The 23,760-nt window shown below is 41.1% G+C and overlaps 1 protein-coding gene across 1 annotated transcript in view; it reads left to right on the plus strand.

Annotated features, from left to right (window-relative positions):
* The window catches only part of MDFIC2 (MyoD family inhibitor domain containing 2), a 105,029-nt gene extending 83,475 nt beyond the window's left edge, over nucleotides 1-21,554 (plus strand). The window contains exons 2-3 of the mRNA XM_065408266.1: nucleotides 14,714-14,935; nucleotides 21,295-21,554. Of these exons, the coding sequence (XP_065264338.1) occupies nucleotides 14,714-14,935; nucleotides 21,295-21,554 (482 nt within the window). The remainder of the gene's footprint in view (nucleotides 1-14,713; nucleotides 14,936-21,294) is intronic.
* The last annotated feature ends 2,206 nt before the right edge of the window (nucleotides 21,555-23,760 follow it).

Raw genomic sequence — 23,760 nt, forward strand, 5'->3', positions numbered from 1 at the left:
CTCTTATTTCAGTTGTAACCTCCTTGCGGTTGGGATTGTCTTTTTTGTTTGTTTGTTTCTCTAGCACCAAACACACTCTTGGCACTTTGATATATCAAATTAATCAGAACAAAATATTGTATGACTCCACGTGGATGAACTACAGTTGGATGAAGCCTCCAAGGTAGTTATCAAAGAAGCTTGCATCCGATACCAGGGATTCATGGCTCCCTAGTTCATTCTTTTAGCCTGATGGAGTTTTTTTTAATACATCATGAAATCCCACTTAAACTTGCATTCCTTTGCCCCCCCCCCTACTCTCCTCTAGAACTGTGATAAAATGGAGGTCGTTAAACCCACACCCTTACACTGTCGTATAGTATTTGAACCACATTAGCCAGAAGCTTTCTTAACCAGAGATCTTGCAGGGTGTTGTGATGCTTTCCTTGATCAGTGCAGACATGGATTGACTGTGTAATAATGCATTTATTAAGAAAACACTATAGATGAGTGCATTAAATGGATTTAGAATGCCCCAATGATAGAACTTCTGCTTGTAAGGGCACCCTAGAATACAAGAGAGTTTTGGAAAAAGTTCGATAACATGGTTCATCCTTGTCTGTTCCATAAAAAAATTGTTAAGCCCCTTGATAACAAGAACTATGACTGAATGAGAACATCAGTTGGAGAGAACAATGGCAAAAGTTGTTTTGGAGCCTGATCCAAAGCCCATTGAAATTAATGGGAGTCTTTCCATTGGCTTCAATGGGCTTTGGTTCAGGTGATACTGTCATATGCTTCAGAATTCAAAATAAAGTAATTTCCTCCTCCTATCTCCCACATATAGAATATGTTCAAGTAGTGTATGAAGTTGAGAATGCAAAAATAAGAATAGTGGTTAGGACTGGGCGGTGCAGAAGGAACAAGACACCACAGAATCTTCATCCATTTCTAGGATCAAATGTAAACCAAAGCTTTTTAATTAGTAAGAGATTTGGATTTTTTTTCTTTTAAATCACTTCTTTTTTCAACCTACAACTTGGAACCTCCAAGGCTAAATTATTTTGAGAAAAGCTGATTCTCCTGTGATTTCCAGCTCAATTTTTGCATATTCAAAAGGTTTGGATACTTTGTCATTCAGAAAGTAAACCACTGCCAAAGAATAAGGAACAGGAAGGGGGAGCTGTGCTAATTTTCTTCTGGAAAATCCCCAAATTCTGGCCTCTGATCCATGCAAATGTTTCATTTTTTCAATAGATAGCACTGTACAAAAATTAAACTTAAAGCTTTAAGTGGTTCATAAGGTTTCATTAAATGACTTTTGTAAACATTTCCCTCCTAATATACTCAGCATTAGTCTTTCCCCCCTTTTTTAATTTTTTAAAAATATTCTAGCAGACTAAACAGAGCAAAACAATTTAAATTAATCTCAAAACTATTAGCAATTATTATTGGGAACTCATGTAGGACTGGTGAGGTCCTGGAGGGCTGGAGAAGGGCAAACATAAAACCTTTAAAAGGGGGAAGAAAGAGGATCTGGGGAGTTATGGACCATTCAGCCTAACTTTGATACCTGGAAATATACTGGAACAAATTATTAAACCGTCAATTTGTAAGCACCTAGAGGATGATCTGGTTATAAGGACTAGCCATCATGCATTTGTCAAGAACAAATTATGTCAAACCAACCTAATTTCCTCCTTTGACAGGGTTACTGGCCTTATGGATGGAGGGAAGCAGTAGATGTAATATATCTTGATTTTAGTAAGGCTTTTGACAGTCACAGATGACATTCTCATAAACCAACTAGGCAAATGTGGTCTAGATGAAATTACTGTATGGTGGGTGCACAACTGGTTGAAGGATTATATTCAAAGAGTTGTTACCTATGGTTTGCTGTCAAACTGGGAGGGCATATCAAGTGGGGTCCCGCTCCTAGGGATCAGTCCTGGATCTGGTACTATTTAATATTTTAATTAATGACTTGGATAATGGACTGGAGAGTATGCTTATAAATTTACAGATGACACCAAGCCCGGGTGGAGGAGGGGAGGTTTGTAAACACTCTTGAGGACAGGATTAGAATTCAAAACTACCTTGACAAATCAGGGGAGACCTACTAACAGTCTTCAAATAAGAGGACTGTGATCAATTTTTCTTCATGTCCATTGAAGGTAGGACAAAAAGTAATGGGCTTAATCTGCAGCAAGGGAGATTTAGGTTAGATCAGGGGTGGGCAAACTTTTTGGCCTGAGGGCCACATCTGGGTATGGAAATTGTATGGCGGGCTATGAATGCTCATGAAATTGGGGATTAGGGTGTGGGAGGGGGTGAGGGCTCCAGATGGGGTGTGGGCGGTGGGGCCAGAAATGAGGAGTTCGGGGTGCGGGAGGGGGCTCTGGGCTGGGGCTGGGAATGAGGGGCTGGGGGTGCAGGACGGTGCTCCGGGCTGGGATCAAGGGGTTTGGAGGGCAGGGGGGGTCAGGGCTGGGGCAGGGAGTTGGAGCACAGGAGGGGGTCGGAGGTGCAGGCTCCAGGCAGTGCTTACTTCAAGCAGCTCCCAGAAGCAGCAGCATGTCCCCCCTCCGGCTCCTACGTGGAGGCGCGGCCATACGGCTCTGCACACTGCCCCGTCCACAGGCGCCACCCCTGAAGCTCCCATTGGCCAGGAACATGGCCAATGGGAGCTGCGGGGGCCGCAGTTAGGGCAGGGGCAACGTGCAGAGCCCCCTGGCTGCCCCTACCCGTGGAAGCCGGAGGGGGGACATGCTGCTGCTTCCGGGAGCCACGGCACACGTGGAGCGGGGCAAGTCCTTGACCCCGCTCCCTGGCTGGAGCACCAGAGCAGGGCAAGCCCCCGACCCTGCTCCCAGGCAGGAGTTCGAGGGCCAGATTAAAACATCTGAAGGGCCGGATGCGGTCCCTGTGCTGTAGTTTGCCCATCCCTGCGTTAGATATTAGGAAAAAAATTCTAACTGTACAGGTATCTAACATGTAGAATAGGCTTCAGAGGAAGATTGTGGAATCCTCATCATTCGAGGTTTTTAAGAACAGGTTGGACAAAGACCTGCGCAGGATGGTCTAGGTTTACTTGGTCCTACTGCAGTTGGAGAGGCTGGACTTGATGACATCTCGAGATCCCTTCCAACCCGATATTTCTATGATTATGTGTATCTGATGGAGACTTACCCTTAGTAATAGTGTCAATGTATTAATAAAACAATGTCCATTTTTGGCTCCTCTCGTCTGATCAGAAATTTTGTTTTGGAAACTTGATCATATTGGTAGATCATCTCACTTGGGGTGAACAATGAACCCTGAGAGCAATGCGGGAAGACTGAATTAACATAGCAAAAGCTAGAATGTCAAGGGATTTTTTAAAACCAAACAAGCTGAGCAATACAGGTAGAAAGATGCATCGTACTCTTAAGCTTCACAATCTGCAGTGAAGAATACTGTGGATAAGACATTTCCAATTATTCTTTAACTGTAATAAATAATAATACTCACTGGTGGCTTTGCCACAAGCCCCATGTGTGGGACAGCACATAGCTGCATTACTGCAGGAGTAGCCAGGGAAGCATACTGTGACTGAATTCACCTCTTGGTTTTCCCCGCTCCAAAAAGGAGACCTACCTGGCCTCAGCCCTATATTCAGTGCAGTGTATGTCCGCTGGCATACTGGTGTAGCTGTGCTGTCTGGTAGATTTATGGGGCAGTGCCTACTAGCCCACTCCCCAACCCACTTACGTACAGGGGTAATAGTGGTTCTGACCATGCTGCTGCCCACAATATGAGTAGCCAGGTCAGGAGTGTGAGGACTGCTTCAAGCCCTCTTTCTCCCCTGCACTGGTGCCCAGGACAGGCCACAACATGCTCCATTAATAAGAATAAATATAAATACAAAACCTCAGTTCTCTGTTCAGAAGAGGGAGGATGGTGTTGTGGTTTCAGGCAAAGGCTCGGGTTGATCTGAACTGGTTCAAGCATCCCTAGTGGCAAAAAGATCAGAAAAGAGCAGTGTAAAAAAAACACTAACCACAACTAATAACAGGACAGCTTCTTTACAAAAGCCCTGTGGGGCTGCCTTCCAGAACATACCAGCTATGCCATTTAGGTGATCCAACCTGGAGCTTAACTTCAGGCTCAGAAACAGAGACATACCTTCTAGGAGTCTCCGAGAGGGGACTCTCACCTTCTCAAATGCAGAAAGAGTCATGGCATGATGCCAGTGTGCCTTGGCCACAGACATGAGGGAATTAATTAAAAACAGGGAAAAAAGATTAGCTACCACAAAGGTGAAATGCCACAAAGACCTGCTGCTCTCTGCACCAGCCCCACATTAGAATTATTTGCTTATTTTTTAAAGTGAAAGAAACGTAGATGTTGCTTAATAGACAAATTGGAGAACAATATCCCTACCCAAAAGACCAAGCAAGATAGTTTTAATTCATTATTTATTATTTATTATTATTATTATTGTGTACTATGGTAGCACCTGGAGCCCCAATCAAGGACCAGGACTCCATTTTGTTAGGCCCTGTGCAAACATGGAATAGAAAGACCATCCCTGCCCCAAAGAGCTTATCTGCTTCTCAAGACTTAGCAAGTAGAAAAGTTCACACTGATTTTCTTGCCACCAGCTGAACCAAACAGAATTCAGAGTAAAAAAATAGGGGGTCAAAGGGGGTCTTGAGGTGGCCAGATTCATTATTATGAGGAAGAGTTTATAGTCAGAAACCTCAGGCCACCACCACAACCACCAAAATGTACAATGCAAACCAGAAAGAAATCTGGTAGGAATTAGAGATGGGCCGGAACCAGAATTCTAGACTAGAACCTCCAAACAGTGTAGAGGTTCTGAGCCAGAAACAAAACTCGGCGGCTCAGGCCCAAGTACACGTGAAGTACATAATGCTGGACTCAAAGGACCAACTTTTCAAACATGATCACCATTGATGTATTTTCAACCCCCACCCCACCTCAAATTGGCAAACACCATTGAATGATTGTCTGCATGAGCCATTTCCCTGATTGCATGAATAGCTGGCCACTTATTTTGGTGTCAGCCGGGGAACTAAATACTTTGAAAATCTGACCCATATTGTGAGTGCAGAGCATTTCAAAACGTGGCCCTCTGAATACACACATGCATGTAGACAGATTCACACACTGTAAATGCATTTGACTGTTTTGCCGAGATCTATATTCTGAGGACAAATTATACCTAAGAACTGAAGTGGATAAGATAGGTAATGTAATAGGGGTGTTTTTGGATTAACACTTCCAAAAATATTCTATAAAATGCTTGGTCAACCTTCTTTCAAGGTCCGTTACAACTACAGTTATCTTTTGTGTAAGAAAACAAAATAGAAACACACTGTTCCTTCCAAGCATGGTTCGAAGCATCTTTAAATTCAGCTATTTTTTTTGCAGGCTGTACAGCCTTACTTTTTATAGTTAAAAGTAATTTTAAAGCAAAAAAGAACATAAACAATATACACTGACTCTTGACACTCCATTGCTTTCTTAAACTAGAATAATAAAAATTTGCAAATGAACAAAAGAGTGGGAGGAAGATATCTAATTTACAATGTTTTTGAGATAAAGAACACTACAAAAAAAGATCAATGTGAATAATAAAGCATTGTTAACTGAGTCATGACATTTCTATTCTCAGTGAAGATTTGAACAGTAGAACTCTGCAAATGAGCACCTTATGCCATTTTCAAAGTGGGAGGAAGACGTATAATTATAATTTTTAAAGTGAAGAGAATTAAAAAAACTCTGTGAAAAAGTTTATTGAAAAACATATCGACATATCAATATGACATAAATTACTTTAATTTTATTAAACTAGGAGGGGGGGCACTCTCTCTTTTTTTTCTTTTTTAAGACTGGCTGCAAAATATGTTCCTTGAAAAGAAATTGCTTTATGAAAAAACTCTTTTGCTAAGATGAAACAGCACTGAATGTCAGCTCTACCATATATTTATTCTGTAACTCTTCCAACAGCTGAGATCTATAAAAGAAACATATTTTCAAAACAGTTTTAACCTCCATTGTCTTGATCACTTGCATTAACATTTTTCATGTCACCTACTGAAATCCCTAAAAGGAACCTTTTAGTCAGTCAAAATTAACAAATCTATTTTTAAAAACAGCCGCTGAAGAGTCAGAAAGACATAAGGTTGTGTATTTTATTTGACATATATTTTCAGCTGTCTCTCTCGTTTGTGGGATGAGAGCAACATTTTATACTGATGTTATCAACTCCGGGGAGGAGGGTGATTTTGAGAGTGAGGAAAACAAAGTCTGCTCCCACTGCATGTGTGCCTTAAATTAAGAATAAAAATATAGCGTTGATCAGATCACTCGGATGGAGCCTTTTACTGTCTTGGCATTCATGAAGCTGGGAGCCAGCTGTAAAATTATAGTTTGGGCCTAAGTTTATGCTTAGATATATGCACATGGCTCCCATTTACTTCAAAGGGAGTTGCGCACATGACCAGAATTTGACCTTCACCTCTTCCACCTTTAAGCCTGCACAGAGCCAGAGTAAATACGCTAAATGCAGGCAATTTAAAGGAGTTAGGGACATAGAACAGGATTTTCAAAGTGACTAGTGATTTTGGGTGCCCAACTTGAGAAATCTCAGAGGGTGGGTGTGCAGCACTTTCTGAAAATCAGACCCCTTCTATGTTTCATTTTGGGCACTCAGAATCACTAACCACTTTGAAAATCTTGGCCATAGAATCTATTCCCAATACAAGAATAAGGTGCAGGGAAGCCCCTTCGTGGCTATTAGTTCCAATCTCTGGACTGGCTTGGGAGCCCTGCCAAACCGCTATTAACTGGCTCCTTCTGCCCACTGGAACTGGACATGCCACCGTGCCAGCATAGGCAGAGCTAGCGTGGAGTACAGTGCAGTAGTCCCCTGTTGTATCGTAGCTCTCATTGTGACTCCTTCTTGGCATGAATTTCACTCTTTGGACCAGCTTCTGCCACCTTTACTCACTGAGAGTTGTACTTTATTCCTTGATTAGTCCCATTGACTTCAGTGGGGATTACTCCAGAAGAGAGGCACTACTCGCTGTAAGGATGGCAGTATAAATATTCATATAGTGTGGATAGCCTTGACAGGGGTGGCCAAACTGTGGCTTGCAAGCCATATTCGGCTCTTTTACCATTAAAGTGCAGCTCACAGAACCTTTCCCCGACCCCCATTCTCCACCTACCAGACAGGGGAGAAGCTCAGGACCTCCTGCCTTGCAGCGGGGTGGTGGGGTAGGCCTGATCCTGCAAAGACCTTGTCATCAAATCAAATCACACTGCATAAAGTTAAGCACATGCATAATAAGCCTCTGCAAGATAAGGGCCAGGGAGAGGGGGAAAGGATATATTATAAAGAGCGATCCATCTGACCCATGGTGCACAAGTATTTTTATGTCACTAGGTGGGAAGGCTTTGGTACTAACCCAATTGACTTTCCTCTTTATTTTCCCTCCTATATCCATCTATTCCTCACACATTTTTTGCATTCTGCATTTGCCTCCCGCCTGTTTCTGTGCCCAGCTGTTCTCACTTCCTGAATCTAGGTTAGTAAAGGGAAGTAAATTAAACCATTCATTGAACAGATTTCAATATTTAAAAAAACCCCAAAACCTCAATTTCATTCATCACATTAAAATTAAAAATGAATAAAAAATGTTGAAGGTGGAAAAATGGGGGGGGGGGGGCGTTGGGTGTTTCTTATTTCAAAACCAGTTAAAGTTATATACATATATTGGCTTAATTATTTTTTAGAATATCTGTATAATTTGTAAGAAGTATTAATGGAACTGGATGGGATGGGGTTAATCAACACATTCCTGTCAGACTTTAGGATCTGGGCCAAAATGTTTGGCCAGCCCGGTGATAGACTTATAATGAGTCAATAGAAGACTTTACAGTCTATTGGGTCACTGATTCATGAACTAAGAATTTATGTGATGGGGTCAAAAATCCCCCCTACAGAGATCACATCATTAGCTTTACCCTTCCAACAGCAAAACCCAGTAAACCCAAAGCTTCTGTGCATTACTAATCCATCATCATAAATCAGAAGAGAGGAGCTCTCACAATGTCATGATAAGCCCAACATGTATTTACAGCCTTGCTTCCATGCTGCAAAAATAAGCATGTAAATCCCTTGTATCCTAAAGCCTGCGCCCAGTAAAATATGGTCGGCCTGAGACAGTAAAAATGGCCATGAATATGCTCTTCTTTAACAGTTGGGTTTAGAATAGTTGCAGCTCTCTCGCTCTCTCGCTCTCTCTTTCTTTGAAATTAATCAGAACAGTTCTATTAAGGTGTGTTCCCTCAAAGTATTCACAGTGGCAATGAGTAAACAGGGAATGATCTTGTGCAAGATATGGAATTTCAGAGTTCTTAATGCACCAAAATACAGTGAGATTTAAAGGACCATAACAGCAGGACCTCCTCACCTAAGGTCTTGTTGCTCTGGGAGGAGTATGCTCACTAGCCAGCCTTTACACTGCGCTGGGGGGAGATGATGCCCATCCAGCACAGAGGGGGAGGAGTTCCATACAGCTGCCCCTGCAGTGACTGGCCCCTGGAAGACATCAGAGATAATGGGCCTGCTCCTCTAGTCCCCCAGAAGACCTGCCACAGCAGGTAAGATATGGAGGCAGGGGGCTTGGTGGCAGAATTGCAGGACCTCCCCCATCTCCCCTGAAAGGTTTCTTTGCTGAACATTTCAGAACCTCAAGTGAAGTTCACCTGGTGTTTGGTACTGAGGACGTGTATGTTTAGATTCTTGGTAAGACTCCATAACCTTCCCATATTCTCATTGTAATTCCGCGGACTCCACTCCTTTCCCAGCCTTCAAATTCCCTGTACCTCCGTAAGGCAGTGGCTGGTGGGAAAACAGACCAAACTGAAGTCAGTTAAAAGAGCTAGAAAGTTCCACCTTTTCACATGGCAACACAAACCTTGGCTTTTGGTTTTACTTTTGCTGTGACTCTATTCAAGCCAAGTGAGCTCAATTCAAAACATTAAAAATACAAGAGTTATTTTCCTTCAGGTCCAATGTAGTCCTGCCTACTTCATCTAGGGATTGAATGGACATGGCACATAGCTATTACAGTGATGGGTGCATGATAAATTAGATAGACAGAATGACAGAGATATATGAAATAATGAAATAATGGGATAAAGAAGATCAGCCAGGCATTCCCTTTTTAACCTTTTCTCCTGATACAAGAACATGGTGACTCTCGATAAAATTAAAAAGCAAAATATTTAAAATTGATGGGAAATTTTCACATAATACATAATTAACCAGTGGAACTCTTTGCCACATGATATTAAGGCAAAGATCTTAGTCTGATTCTAAAAAGGATTGGACATTCATAGGGATATTAAAAACAATATCGGCTTTAATATTAAAAATGTATGAGAGATTTCAACCCTTATGCTTCAGGACTTAGGCCAACCACTAACTTCCTGGGCTTAAGAAGAAACTTGCTCCATAGGGATGTTATTGCAAGATTGCACATTGGTGGTGGGGGCAGTTAACACTTTCCTCTGAAGTTTCTGGTACAGTCTATGGCTGCACAGACGGACCTGAGGAGGTATATGAGTAGACAAAGACTTCTTCATCAGGGTGCATTTCTTTCCCCACACCCTCTTGATTTGCTTCAGTGGATAGTTTGTTGAAGTTGATTTGACTGTTAAAATCACGGCATATATGGGTATATGATAGCTATGCTACACACATAGTTAGAAGGTAGCAATGGGGTTTGACCTCCTGCCAATCTCTAATTGTAAGTTATTTTTTATATTCACATTTCAAATTGATGATAAATAATATCAACTGTACATAATATATTTTAAAGATTATTTGGCTTCATTTATTTTTCCAAGCACTAAACCGATTACTGACCATTATAGTATCAAACTATTAAAAAAATGCTACCCACTTTTTTATGCTGGTCTAGCATAATCTTTATTTCTTTAGACACTTTGTGCAAACATTAAATTGATAAAAGACATAATGCAGATAGACCCACAGCTGAACTTAAGGTAATTACATAAAAATGAAATGGAGATCTATAACGGTACACTGCATTCTCCCCTATTGCATTGTTTTCTGGAAGCAAGGATCCTGCTGGTCATAGCAAGTTGCTTGCTATGGTGACTGCATCATGACTCGATCTAGCTGTACAAGGCAAGTATAACATTACTTAGGGGGAGAGTCTGACACCAAAAATGTACTGTATTTTCAAATATCAGAGGGGTAGCCGTGTTAGTCTGGATCTGTAAAAAGCAACAGAGAGTCCTGTGGCACCTTTAAGACTAACAGATGTATTGGAGCATAAGCTTTCGTGGGTGAATGCCCACTTCATCGGTTGCATCCGACGAAGTGGGCATTCACCCACGAAAGCTTATGCTCCAATACATCTGTTAATCTTAAAGGTGCCACAGGACTCTCTGTTGTATTTTCAAAGATGTCGTATTCTTCAAAAAACAGAGAAGTCCTTGAGTGGCATCTTTTGTTACTCTTTTGTTTGACGGTGCTGTACTGAGAAATTCAGGTTGTGTCTATGCATTTATATTTCTAGTTTTGATTTCTCCTCAAACACACTTCAAGGATAAAACTTGACTTGAAGCACGAATACTAGCCGTCTGTGGATGCAGTAAATGTTAGACTGGCACTTATTGACTATTTCCATCTGATTTTTCAGTCTAGTTCCATTGAAGGAATAAGTGTATTGTGAGGGCGAGTGCATTGTTACTTAACAGGGCAAAGTGAGCACTTGACATATTTGTTTTCTTATTAAAAGTAAAATCCTGCTCAGATGTTAGGGGCAAATTTTGAAAGGGTCCAATTCTCAACCTGGCCTCTATATTTGCAGTCAAACACTAGTTTGTGATCACCAACAAATGCTGGTGCAAATGATAGAAATCAAATTCTAACTAGGCTCCATCTTGCAAGCAGCTCTGCATAGGATGGACTCCTGGATCTGCACATTCTGAAATCAGTGGGTCTCAGAGTGGGTACGGAGGGGTCTGCCCATATGGATCTGTTTGCAAGATTGGGACCTGAGTGACCTGTGAGAGTGAATGTCTTTTGCACCCACAAATCAGGTAGTTGTCAAAATTCTATCCCTTGTGCCTGCAATTGGTCATGACCATCAACTGAGGGGGAAACATTGATGGTGTCTGATGGAGGGGAGGGATAGTTCAGTGGTTTGAGCACTAGCCTCCTAAACCCAGGGTTGTGAGTTCAATCCTTGAGGGGGCCACTTAGGGATCTGGGGCAAAATCAGTACTTGGTCCTGTTAGTGAAAGCAGGGGGCTGGACTCAATGACCTTTCAAGGTTCCTTCCAGTTCTAGGAGATGGGATATCTTCATTTAAAAAAAAAAATTACTGGCCTTTTTTGAAAACCGGGCTTTCAAGTGAGAATTTGTTTTAGAATTCAAATGAAACAAAATGTACTTTAATGTAAGAGAGCCAATATTTGTTCAATTGTAGGTGGGTCTATCATCAGCAACTCATAAAAATAGATTCACCCGCATATGTACCCACATCCACATTTTCATATCTATATCTGTATCTATATCTATATCTGTACACCTATATTATAGTTTGAACAAGATGTATATGGTAGTAAACCAACCTGCTTCTTGAAATACTTGTAACTGGGATTAACATATCAGTTGAAACAAAATATGACCTGAGGGAAAAAGTCACTGATTCTAAGTTTGATTGAAATCAATGGGAGCATTGCCTTTAACTTTTATCGAAGCACAATCAGGTTGCCGGTGTAGAAACTTCCATATTTGCCTGTAACACTTTCACTTTCCTGAACATGTTCTAACATTTCAGAACATTTCTGTAACCCACAGAAAACTAAATTCTGCTCAGATACACCTGTGCAACTCCAGTTTAAGTCAACACACTGGATACCAGAGAGTACTTATCACAGTACTTATCAACGAATATTCAGGCGCACGTCTTTTATTTGCTTTGTCAGATAACTATAGTGTGGACTATGCAATAAAACCCAGGTCAGAGAAAAGCTTACTGATATGTTAGAAGTAAATTGCTTCCTCCAGAGATCTGATACCTCTATTTGTGCATCCTCTTTTTTTTTAAGCCTCTCCTACTTGGAGATACTACATAGTACAGTGTCATCAAATAAAAATGGCAGAAACATTTTTGATTAGTCCCTCATCTATGTAAGGTGGAAAATGCCAGTTCGTGCACTTGTAAATACACTCCAAGATAGTCAATTTTACTGCATTCTGGACTGACCAGGCTGGACAATGAATCAATATATGTTCGATTTTATGCAGTTGATGTGAAAGAGATGGTTATCTTCAGGAAGGGTATATTATTAAACTAGCAAAATCCCACTTTCAAACAAGCCCTCCCCTGTGCTGCCCCTCACACTTCGGGAGGAGCTCCCCCTAAACACCTGCAAAGCTCCCTCATTGTCCTTCCTCAAATCCCTCCTTAACGTTTTCTTTTGCCCTGATGCCCGCAAAAAACTTGACAACAGCCAAGCTTGGGTGTGCTGCAAGCACTGTCTAGTATGCTGATCAATACTGCCTTATTGTTTCCTTGTGCTCCTTTGTCTGCCTGTATTCACCAGTTGTCTCTTGTTTTTTGCTTGAATTGTAAGCCCTTTGGAGCAGAGACCGTCTTTTTGTTCTGTGTTTCTACAGTGCCTAGCATGATGGAATGGGGTGCACAGCAGGAAAGAGGGGAATGGGGTTAACATGAAGTCATGGGGGGAAATTGGGTCCCGGGAATGGGTGGAGGAGAGACTGAGGGGAACAAAGAACCTCTGGGGGGAGGGAGATTGGGGGGGACATGGTATGGGGAAAGGGGGGCACACAGAGCCCATGGCATGGGGGCACACAGCCCCTGCCATGGAGGGAAGTGGGAATGGGGTATACACAGAGCAGCTGGTATGGGGGGGAAATGGGGGACCCTGGGTATGTCAGGAGGGGGCAATGAGGGGCACACGGAACCTCTGGCAGAGAGGATGGGAGGAGAGTTGCAGGAAGTTCCTGAAATGGAGGGGGATGGGAGGGTGCATACTGGAAATTTGGTGGAGGGAATGAAGGGAGGCAAGGAGCTACAGAAGCTATGGAGTGTGCACCCCTTAGTAATAATAAAAATAGTTTTACCAACAACAGCTCTGCTCCCTTAGAAGCCTATGTGGACAAAGGAGGGATTTTCACTCCAGAGTTCCTTTGTAGCGTACCTTGTCTTCTTTTAAAAAAAAAACTCTTTAAAAAAGGGCTCAAAGTTAAAAAGTAAAATATACAGCCCCGTACTTCAACTTTATATTCTCCCCATGTTCTTATACTTCACTAACCTCTAGCCAACTTTTTGGTCTCTGTGAATTACTTCGTGTACAGGCAATTTAAATTACATGCAGGCTGACTATGTGTGATAATTTAAACTGATTGTTAATTAATTCTGTAAGTAAATAGCTACTGCAATCTCTATAATCATCAAGGTTTCTCTAGCTATCAACCTTTTCCTTAGCTGCTCCTTATTATACAGTACGGAGCAAAAGTATGTGGGGGGGAGGGGGAAAATGATATGCAGGATCTCTTTCTGGATCCTTGCCGCAGAAGGCAGCCCAGCTTCTTGAAAACCTTTATGGCTCTTCTTAGAATTAAATGTTTGCAAAACTGAGCTGTTTGTAGAGATTGATTTTCTGTATATAGCTTAAGAGGAAGCATATCATGAGATTTAGGTTAGATAAAAAGTAAGGCTTTGTGTGATGTGAGGTGCCAGCATTAATCAACTGGAGATAAGAGTTGATGAGGTTATATCATCCCAGTACCAGTGAGACTGACTATCAGTTATGTTTCTTGGCCTCTCAGTCACTTTGGAGAGTAGGTAGAAAGCAGATATCAGAGCAAGTTTACTAGTGCCTGAGACATTCCTCAAGGCAAGACTGAGCTCGAAATTATCTTAAACCATTCCCTAATTGGTCCTTAAAATTAAGACCTATTTGGAAAGTCATAATTTTCCCCCTGGTTTTTAAGCTGCATCTCTCACATTACTATAGCCCATCTTTTAGTCCCCAGAACTAGGACATCCAAGGCACAAATGAAAATGAAGTCCTGAAACACGGCGTAAGGGTTCTAATCAGAAACCACTTGGCTCTCTTTGCAAGAAAATTATGAACCATGGCAAAAAAAAAATAAAAAAAATCCGTGCTGTCCCAACTGCACACAGGTACCACCTACATGCAGTTGTACATCATGTAGCTGGCTGCCAGTCTAAAGAAAACAGTGATGCAATTGAAAAGTAGTAAGATAACTTTTTTGCCTCCTAGTTGACTACCAAGAATTATAGTTGCAACGGCTAGCATGCCACTCCAATTCGATTCCATTTGAATAAAAGTCTGTATAGCCTAGTTTGATCACGCCCCATTGAAGTCGATGGTAGTTTTTCCACTGAATTCTCTGGGTGTAGGAGAATACCTTAAACTGTAAGCCTGCAAACCCTTACTTTTTGAATACACTTTTCCCAGGCAAATATTCCCATTGAAGTCATTGGGACAACTATGATGAGTAAGGCCAAGGCTGGGGAGTAAGGGCTTATAGGATTGGGTCCACAGGTTGGGAAAATCTGAAAATGTCATTCCTTTGGTCCATTGGCTTAGTACTACATGTAGACCTTTTATTCCCTTCCCCCAGATAACCAGCTTACAAGTGAAAAACATAAAGACAAGAAACCTATGAAAGGTATTATGAGTTCAGTGTCGGAATTCAGCATCACAGACGCTCCATCCAAGGACACCAAAAATGAGAAGAAATTGTCAGACTCTAGTACATCATCATTATCTTCCCTTGAGAAGTGCAGGACACAATTCACCTACATCGAAAATGATGCATCAGTTCATCAGAGAGACAGTGATGGTATGTTTTGTAAAACAGATTAAGTGTAAGCAGATTTCTAGATAATATCCGTTTAAAGAGTGCCCTGAAACACCTGCTTAAACATTGGACAGGAAGTTAAAGAATCGAAACTAAGCAATTGTGAGATGTCCTAGAGATTGTTTACTCTAGACTTGGGAATCTAAGGAAGATTGCTTTAAAGTGCCCATGACATGAGGGTTCCTATTGCCGGGCCACAATACGAGAATTTAAGTCCAGTGGGGACATGTCTGTGCCTGTGCATGGGTCTTAGGAAATAGTCTTTGCATAAGGATGCTCAGTAGGCATTGGAGGGACAGACTCCTTCTCCCCAGGCAGCAGAATAGCATTGTTATTGCTACCGCAGCTGCGCCTAAGAGCATGGAACACCCCTTAGGCACAGTGGCTTGCCTGCTGGATCCATATAGTTGTGGGTCCATTCCTTCCCCCTTCCCTTCCCCTCACCCAGTCCCAATTCTGCCGCTGTGAGCCTGCTGCAAAGACTCACAGAGGATCTCAGTGAAGAGGCCTTTTCGTATTCTGCCCCTACTTATGCAGAATCCAGCCTCCAGTTTATGCTGCTTTTAAGCCCTGATTCGACAAGGTATTTGCCTAACTTTAAGCCTGGTAATAGCACCACTGACTTCAATGTGCTAAAATATAGGCATGTGCTACTGAACCTAGGTGAAGCATGGCCTTAAGGCTTTTGATTCTGGCCTGCCTTTGCTAGCCAATATGACCCCATATATGCAAAATACTAATGTTTATCTCAGTACGTCACATGACTGGGTTTTTAAAAACCTGTTTTCTCCCAACTTGAAAGCAAAATGCTATATAAGGCTGTTAAAATACAGAACTTGCATGGCTTTTGCATACTTTGCGAGTGCACCTCTAACCCAAAGAAATGTTCGCATTTTCTAAAAGGAAATGTATTTGGCTGCTAGTCCAAAATTTGCATGTGGCTATTATTTGGGGTTGTTTTTCTTTTATATGAACAAAACAAGTTATTTCTTTCTCTTTCATTATTACACAAGTCATTAATGTGCCAACACAATCATTGGCTTTCATAAGAATTTCACTAACCATCATATATCCATGCACCAAAGCAGAACACCCAGGTTCTGTAGACTTAGTACAGACTACATCTTGTGTAAACCAGCATAACGACACTGAAGTCAATGAAGTTACGCTGATTTACAGCAGCTGAGGTTCTAGTCCTAAATATGCTCATAGACATATCTGTGATGCTCTTGTTCCATAGACTAAAGTTCCTTATGTGGGCATTTTATAATAAAGCTGAAACGTGTCAGCTATATCATGTTAATGATCCTTGCATTAAGAACTACTAAGTACAGATCAACACAATAAACCACAATGCTCCAAAGGAACCATTATGATATATTGTATCACTGATTCTGTAATAATTGTAGTGCTTCATATACTTCTAGCGATATCAGAGTGCATTCAATCTTCTTTAAAGAGGTGAAGTAGTTATTCCATTAAGGGGGACTGATCCAGCAGTTCCAACACAAATGGGTGTTTTACCTGTGTAGTGATTACAGGATTGGTCTCGTAAATTGTTACTGGTACACAGGAGTGGTACATATGTGAAGTAAATAACAGATTTCACACAGTTAAAAAACGAAAAGCAAAGGAAATTAACGAAAACAATCTGTGCTCAATTAAGAATGTTAAGAACTGGACCTAAGCCAAGAAAGCCAAGGAAACTCAAGATTTGTGTTTGTCACTGAACACTTCATTCAATCTATTCTGACTAGTTATTGTAGCTGATTATTAGGCACACATATGGCCAATTCCTATTCTCTGATACAGCCCTGGAAAAACCCTAAAGCCAGTGAACCCCACTGAAGCCAGCAGTGTTACCTGGCTATGACTGAGAGAAGAATTTGGCTCACTTTGCAGAAACTGCTCTAGGAGGGTCTGATCCATAGTCCACTGATGTCAATGGAGAAGATGCCCATGACTTCAATGAGATTTGGATCAGGCCCATACCGAGACTCAGCAGTATGAATTAAGGATGGATTGACATCCACAAGCCACGAAGAGCAAGAAAATGTAGAGCAAAGGCAGACCCGGAACACTATTAAAAATAGTTCTTTTGTGGTAATTAATCTAATAATGTAGAAATTGAGAGCTGAGGTCATTGTTCTCACTGAGATAAATGCAATAATGCCTTTCACAAGCAGCAGGGAAAACAGAAGAGAAAACAGGAGATTGCATCTTCTTTTGTGCCGTTTGTGGCTAATTTATTTTCAAATATATAAATGAATGCATAGGAATGGATGCTTAATTGCTAATATCTATTATTTATATACATTACTCCACTTAAAACAGAACAAAAAAGCCTCACACATGCAGATTTTGCAAGATGTGTTACATCCATTAGCACAGTTCATGGTGTGTGCTCTGATGGGAATTTAAAAGCATCTTTACTGCACATCACAGACTTTGTGCTGAAACATTACTTTATTATTAAAGTCTTGTGCTTTTTCTGTGGTCCCTTTCCTGGGTAGACCCTTAAGAACTATATCTATTCTCAGAAGATTATGTGAGCACCAGTAAGGTTAATAAATTCAGGAAAATCTGTGTTATTAGAAAACAAATCTTATTTTTTTATTTTAGAAAAAGCTGAAAAGATCCCTAATTGCTGTATTATTTTGAATTTGATATATCTTATCAAGGTGCAAGGGGGAAATTTCATAAATATAAGATACCTAAAAAGAATAGTCTTAATTACACCATGGACTACTGGATAAAATGATTACATTTTCTACACTGTAAATTTCATACAATTAAATGCAGCAGTGTCACCTTATAAAATGTTTCAATTTTCTAATTATTTCAGTTCATTTGTTCAGAAAAAAATATAAGCATGAATTTACTAAGTATCACCAAAATCTAGTCATTCTCATTCTACAGAACTGACTGGGAAGTTAGTTGTGCTTGTCTGAACTTAAATAGATCTTGACATATTGAAATAAGTATTAAAATTGATAACATTGCCAATGATATGCTACTTACGGAAAGAATTTCAATCACATGCTATTTATGCTTTATTCTACCTGCTGAATAGATTTTTTTTAAACAAATAAAGAAGTTGGAGTGATTTTTTTTATTTGATTTTTTTTTATCAAGGAAGCTTTAAAAAAAATTCTTCTGGAAACTTTCTGGTGAACTTCTCAGTTAACTTCACTGGTCATGTTGCATTATGTTACATGATATATATCATGCCACAACAGAACAAATGCAGCTGAGTAAGATATGACAGTTTGTCATACCAGAGCGAGCAATTTGATAACATCCAATATTTTTTCCTGAAAGTACCAGTGGAAACAATTCTCACTACTGAGAAATATTTTCCTTAAAAAAATAAAGAAAAAAAAAACAGTTGAAAAGATTTGGGCCCTGATAATTACTTGCGTTGATCCTTCAGGAGGGGGGGGGGGGGGGAAGACAAAAACCTTTGTTGATAGGCATTGCAAGGTGCAGTCAAGTGTGGCTTCTGATATGGTATCACCACAAGTATAGCTGAAGAATAACAACCAACAGAGAAAGAGAAACAAAAAGCTGAATGAGCAAGGGAAAAGGTCATGTTAGGGTTTCTGAAATAAGTGAATGCACTGGAAGTGCAAATCATTGGCAGAATCCACCACACTTCAAACTGCGTCTCTGCCAATTTCCAAATAGTTCAGATTTGCCTCTGAACACCTTATCTTGCTTCAGCTAACAAATGGGAGCTGAGCTGTTTGGAAAATCTGGCTCCAATTCTAGGGGCCGAGCACGGGGAAATCAGAGCCTGGGTGAGCACATTAAGGCAACCTTCTGGGGCATGTTATATATATTGTAAGTATGAAGTGGCTGCCAAAGCACCTGCAACATTACAGGACAGGTTTCAAAGTAACAGCCGTGTTAGTCTGTACTCCTGTTCTTATTACAGGACAATTACTCTAGTCATGAGCTAGTTCTTCTGGGGCTGATGCTTGCTGATATGTAAGAGTTACTCCCTTACACAATGCTGGAAAGAAAACGACTTCCCTTTAAAATGTATCTTTCCTAGTTGATACTCTTTTTCTACATTTTTTTCCCTTTTAAAAATTAACGAGCATGTGAATTAGAAGATGAAAAGCCTATTTAAGAGAGAGGGTGAACTGTGACCCCGGGCAGAGCATAGAATACCAAACTGCAATGTGTTAACTCTACTCTGTACTCTTCCTTTTCCGCCCCCTTTTTGGTAAGTGTGGCAAACTAGCATTCACTGAACTTCACTGAAAATTGAAGCTAGTCAAATTCAGACTGGAAATAAAGGCATAATTTGTTAACAGTAAGCGTAATTAACCATTGGAACAACTTACCAAAGGTTGTACTGGTGTCTGTATCACTGACAATTGTTAAATCAAAACTGGATGTTTTTCCAAAAGATCTGCTCTAGGAGTTATTCTGGGGAAGTTCTATGGCCTGTTTTATACAGGAGGTCAGACTAGAAGATCACAATGGTTCCTTCTGGTCTTAGAATCTGTGAATCTATTAAATCAGACTCCTTATAAAAATCAGACTAGAAGCATGTGATTAATCTGTGCTGTTTTACACCACTCCACAAGTGAGTTCTGCTCTCACCCATAAATTCATCTAAATCCTCATCCATCTGCCATAATTCTGTGATTCAGCTATACAGCATCATATGCATCCTAACTGACCCTTTCCATCTGAACAACTAATAACTAAGCTTTTAGCAGACTTTAAGGGCCTGATCCAATTCTCACTGAAGCCAGTGGAACTCTTTCTGTTGGCTTTAGTGAGCATTAGGTCAGGCCCTAAAATGCTTTGATGGGCTGACAGCCCAGAAAAATATTATTTCAAAACCAAGGGCCCAATCCTGAAATCTTTACATGCAGGCAAAATCCCCACTGGAAGTTTTGCCTGCAGAAGGGGTACAAGATTGGGACTGAGGATTTCTACATTGAATTAAAAATTCCTATCTGAAAAAATTAAAATCTATTCTGTAGCCCAGGGGTCAGCAACCTACGGCACTCAGTTTTGATTTAACAATTGTCAGTGATGCAGACACCAGTACAACCTTTGGTAAGTTGTTCCAATGGTTAATTATGCCAAAGTTGGCATGCGAGCCGATTTTTCCTGGCATGCGGCGTGGGCTGAGCCGCTCAGCCCCGCCGCCACTCTGGAGTTCCCGCTGCCAGCTGCCGTCTCCTGCGGGACCCGCCGCGGGTCCAACTCAGCACCTGCTGCTGGCCTGGGGGGGAAGGAACCCCAGGCTGGCAGCGGGCTGAGACCCCGGCTGGCAGGAGCCGCCGGTGAAAACCCCAGAGCCGCGGCGGGCTGAGCCGCTCAGCCTTCCCCGCTCTGGAGTTCCCGCTGCCGGCTCCTGCCAGCCGGGTCCCCGCAGGTCCAACTCAGCACCCGCTGCTGGCCTGGGGGTGAAGGAACCCCAGGCTGGCAGCGGGCTGAGACCTCAGCTGGCAGGAGCTCGGGGCAGAAACCCCAGAGTGGCAGCAGGCCGAGCCAGTCGCTGCTCTGGGGTTCTGGCTGCTGGCCCCTCGCCAGCAGGGGTCTCTACCGTGCAGCTCCACTCACCTTGCTTCCGGTTGGATGCTCTCTTGCAGACAGGGTCCAGGCCTCCAGCCCTGCTCAGGCCTACCAGCCACCTACTCCACTCACCTCAGCTGCCAATCTTGGTTTCCAGCCCTTGCTCATCCTGCTTTCGGGCCCGGAGTCCCAGCAGGCCACCCTTTACATATAACAGTAGTTTGGTTATATATTATAGACTTATAGAGAGACCTTCTAAAAAGCGTTAAAACGTATTACCAGCACGTGAAGCCTTAAATTAGAGTGTATAAATGAAGATTCGGCACACCACTGCTGAAAGGTTGCCGACCCCTGCTGTAGCCTATGGCAGATGCTGTGTATGAGTGGAATTACTGGCATCACGCTAGAGATATGATTGTGCTTTTTTGTAATAATGTAGTACAATGGAGAGTATCCTCATTGAGTGAAATTCACGCCTGTGCAGAGGGCCAGCCCAGGGCATCAGCCCTACTTAAATCCCTCTGTACAAAGGTGAGTTTCACTCATATGGAATACTTTCATCCAAAAGATGGTGGGTTTTTTTCTTTCCAGACCAAACAACACAGGACATCATTTTATGGAATATGTTTTACGGCTGTAATTTTTCAAAATTATATTTTAAGCTTAGTTTGTAGTCTGCAGGGATCTCTGACTTCTGGGTCTCATTTAAATGTAGTTACATCTGCCTAAATTTGGAGTACTATGGTAGTGAATCAAGCCCTCTTTCTTTCCTGTATCTCACTCTTTTTCTTTTTTCTTAGATGAATGTGCATCTCTTATCCTGGCCTGCTTGTTCTGCCAATTTTGGGACTTTCTTATAATGCTGCCTAATACCTGTGAAAATTGGTTGATAAATATGTGCTGTCCATCCTATAGATATCACCATACCTCCAGTGAAAACCACTCCAACAATGACTGTAACTGTGACTGTGACATTGATTGCAGCATTTTTGAATCCTGTCACGAAACCAGTGAATGTCTGGAACTTGCCTTGGAGATTTCTGAAGTCTGTTATCGCTAATAGGAAACAATTGACAGAATTCCCACAAACTGTCTGAATGGAAACTGACAGAGTAAAAAGGATATAAGATTTTTTAAATAATTGGAGTGTTTGCTAACCAGGGCTGTGTTTATTCTCTGATGTCCCTTTGGAAGAACTGTATAGCATTACCAAAGAAAATTCTGTTTGTATGATTTCACAAGCCACTGAAGCCAATAAAGAATGAAAACCTGTTTCCTACCTTGCCACAGATGAAAACAAAATTCCTAAATACCAGCTGTGCTAATTGCTTTGCCCAGGGTCAGTCTCATGCTTTTAAAAATCTCTCTATTGCATTCAACATGGATTTCCCTCCATCCACAAACATAAGACACATTAGAATATCCTTTTAGGAATAATATATATTAAGTCATCTTCCTAATGGATTCATATATAAACATGTATTACATATTGTGGGGTATTATTAATAATGTATGCTATAACATCATTTTATAATTAAAAATGTATTTATACAATCTCTTAAAACACACTTATATGCTCAGTTTAGGTAGAAAAGAAAATTAAGTGAATTAGAAACCATGCTAGATGTAATTACAATAAAGGTCTCTACAAAATCTCCAGTGAATTTTGAAGAGGATGCATTTTAATAGGGTACTGCAATTCAACAGTGTATTAATGTGTGTGCCTATCATTATGTAATATCAGGTTATGCCTATTGTTCATTAGTTTAGGAAAGAGCTCCTTCATTCTAATTAGCATTAATAGAAATTGAATGCACACTTCTAGAGGAGAATTTCCCTATGGATAGCCAGTAACGCTTTTTCCCAATTTTTGTTTGTGTGATTTTTTTTGTAAAGAGCAGAATATTGTAAGCAATAACAGTGTTGGAAAACAGACATGAGTGCACAAAAGATAAAAAAAATGCACAAAAGATAAAAAATGACAGTATCCAACTTGGAGGCACTTACTACAGTCTGTAACACTCTCTGTATTTTTCTTTTCTGATAATGGGTCTGATTAATAAAAATGAAATGAACATTGTACATTACACGTGTGACAACAAAAGGATGGAAATTCAGCTACCAAGGGGCGGAGAACCTGCATATTGAGCAAAAAGGAAAATACAGTAAGTTGCTCGTTCATGTGGGAGGTTTACATACTGAAGCTGGCCTGCTCTGTGGCAGCATTTGCTTTCTATGTGCACTCACAGATTTCCAAGCAAGCCCACTGATTTCAGTACGGAAGAAATATAGTGCCTATAGGGTCCAAAACAGGCATCCTTGTGGAAAATGTACAAGATCAGATCCTCATCGGGTACAAATCAATATAGTTCCATTGAAAGCAGTGCAGCTATAATGCACAGTACGTCTGTACTACAGGGATTGTGATTGCAACTCAAGTAGACATCTCCTAACTAGCTTTAATCTAGCGAGCTCAGATCCCAGAGCAGTGACGCTCTGGTAGCACATGCTTCGGACCGGTGCAGGTTAGCTCCACAAATAATTACCCAGGGTTCCACTCCAGTAAAAGCTAATTTGGGTAGGTCGACTCGAGCTGCAATCACAACCCATGGCAGTACAGATACCACCTGGGATTACAATATAGACATACCCTGATTTATACCATGTGAGCATCAACCCTGAAATTTACAAGAGATTTAAAAAGATGCAACAACTATTCGTGTATTTCTTTTCTTAAAAAAAGACCATACAGTAAAAATGTTAGATTTGAATACTCTTCTTATAAATATTTTAAGGCCTTTTAGTCTCCTTTGCATATTCAACACTTTTTATTATAATAAAAATATATATTGCATCTGGCAAAAGGCGCAGTAGACTCAACTGTACCTGATTTCTGTGCCTCTTGTTGAGCTGGGGGGGTGGAGTAGAATAGGTCTGTTTACATTTTGTTGTATTACGTACCATACAATGTCAAGCTTTTCTCAACTTCAGCCAGTTTAAGGATTAAAATGTGTGTTTCCAAATTGTCTATCCTGTGCCAGATGTCCTACTGGGGAGTAAATTTTCAGTGTGGAGAACTGGACACAGAGGTCTGCATCCTTCAAACCTTTATTCACATTAGTTCTCCTTTCCTTATTTATGCAAATAGTTTCATTGATTTCAATGCACGTATGTGAAAAGATAAGGAAGATTACTCATGACCCTGACACTGCAATGTGATGCATTCTGGAGGACCTTTGCCCAGTTGGCCTCAGTCAGATTCATCA

The sequence above is a fragment of the Emys orbicularis genome, chromosome 7 (assembly GCF_028017835.1).
Source record: "Emys orbicularis isolate rEmyOrb1 chromosome 7, rEmyOrb1.hap1, whole genome shotgun sequence".
NCBI lineage: Eukaryota > Metazoa > Chordata > Testudines > Emydidae > Emys > Emys orbicularis.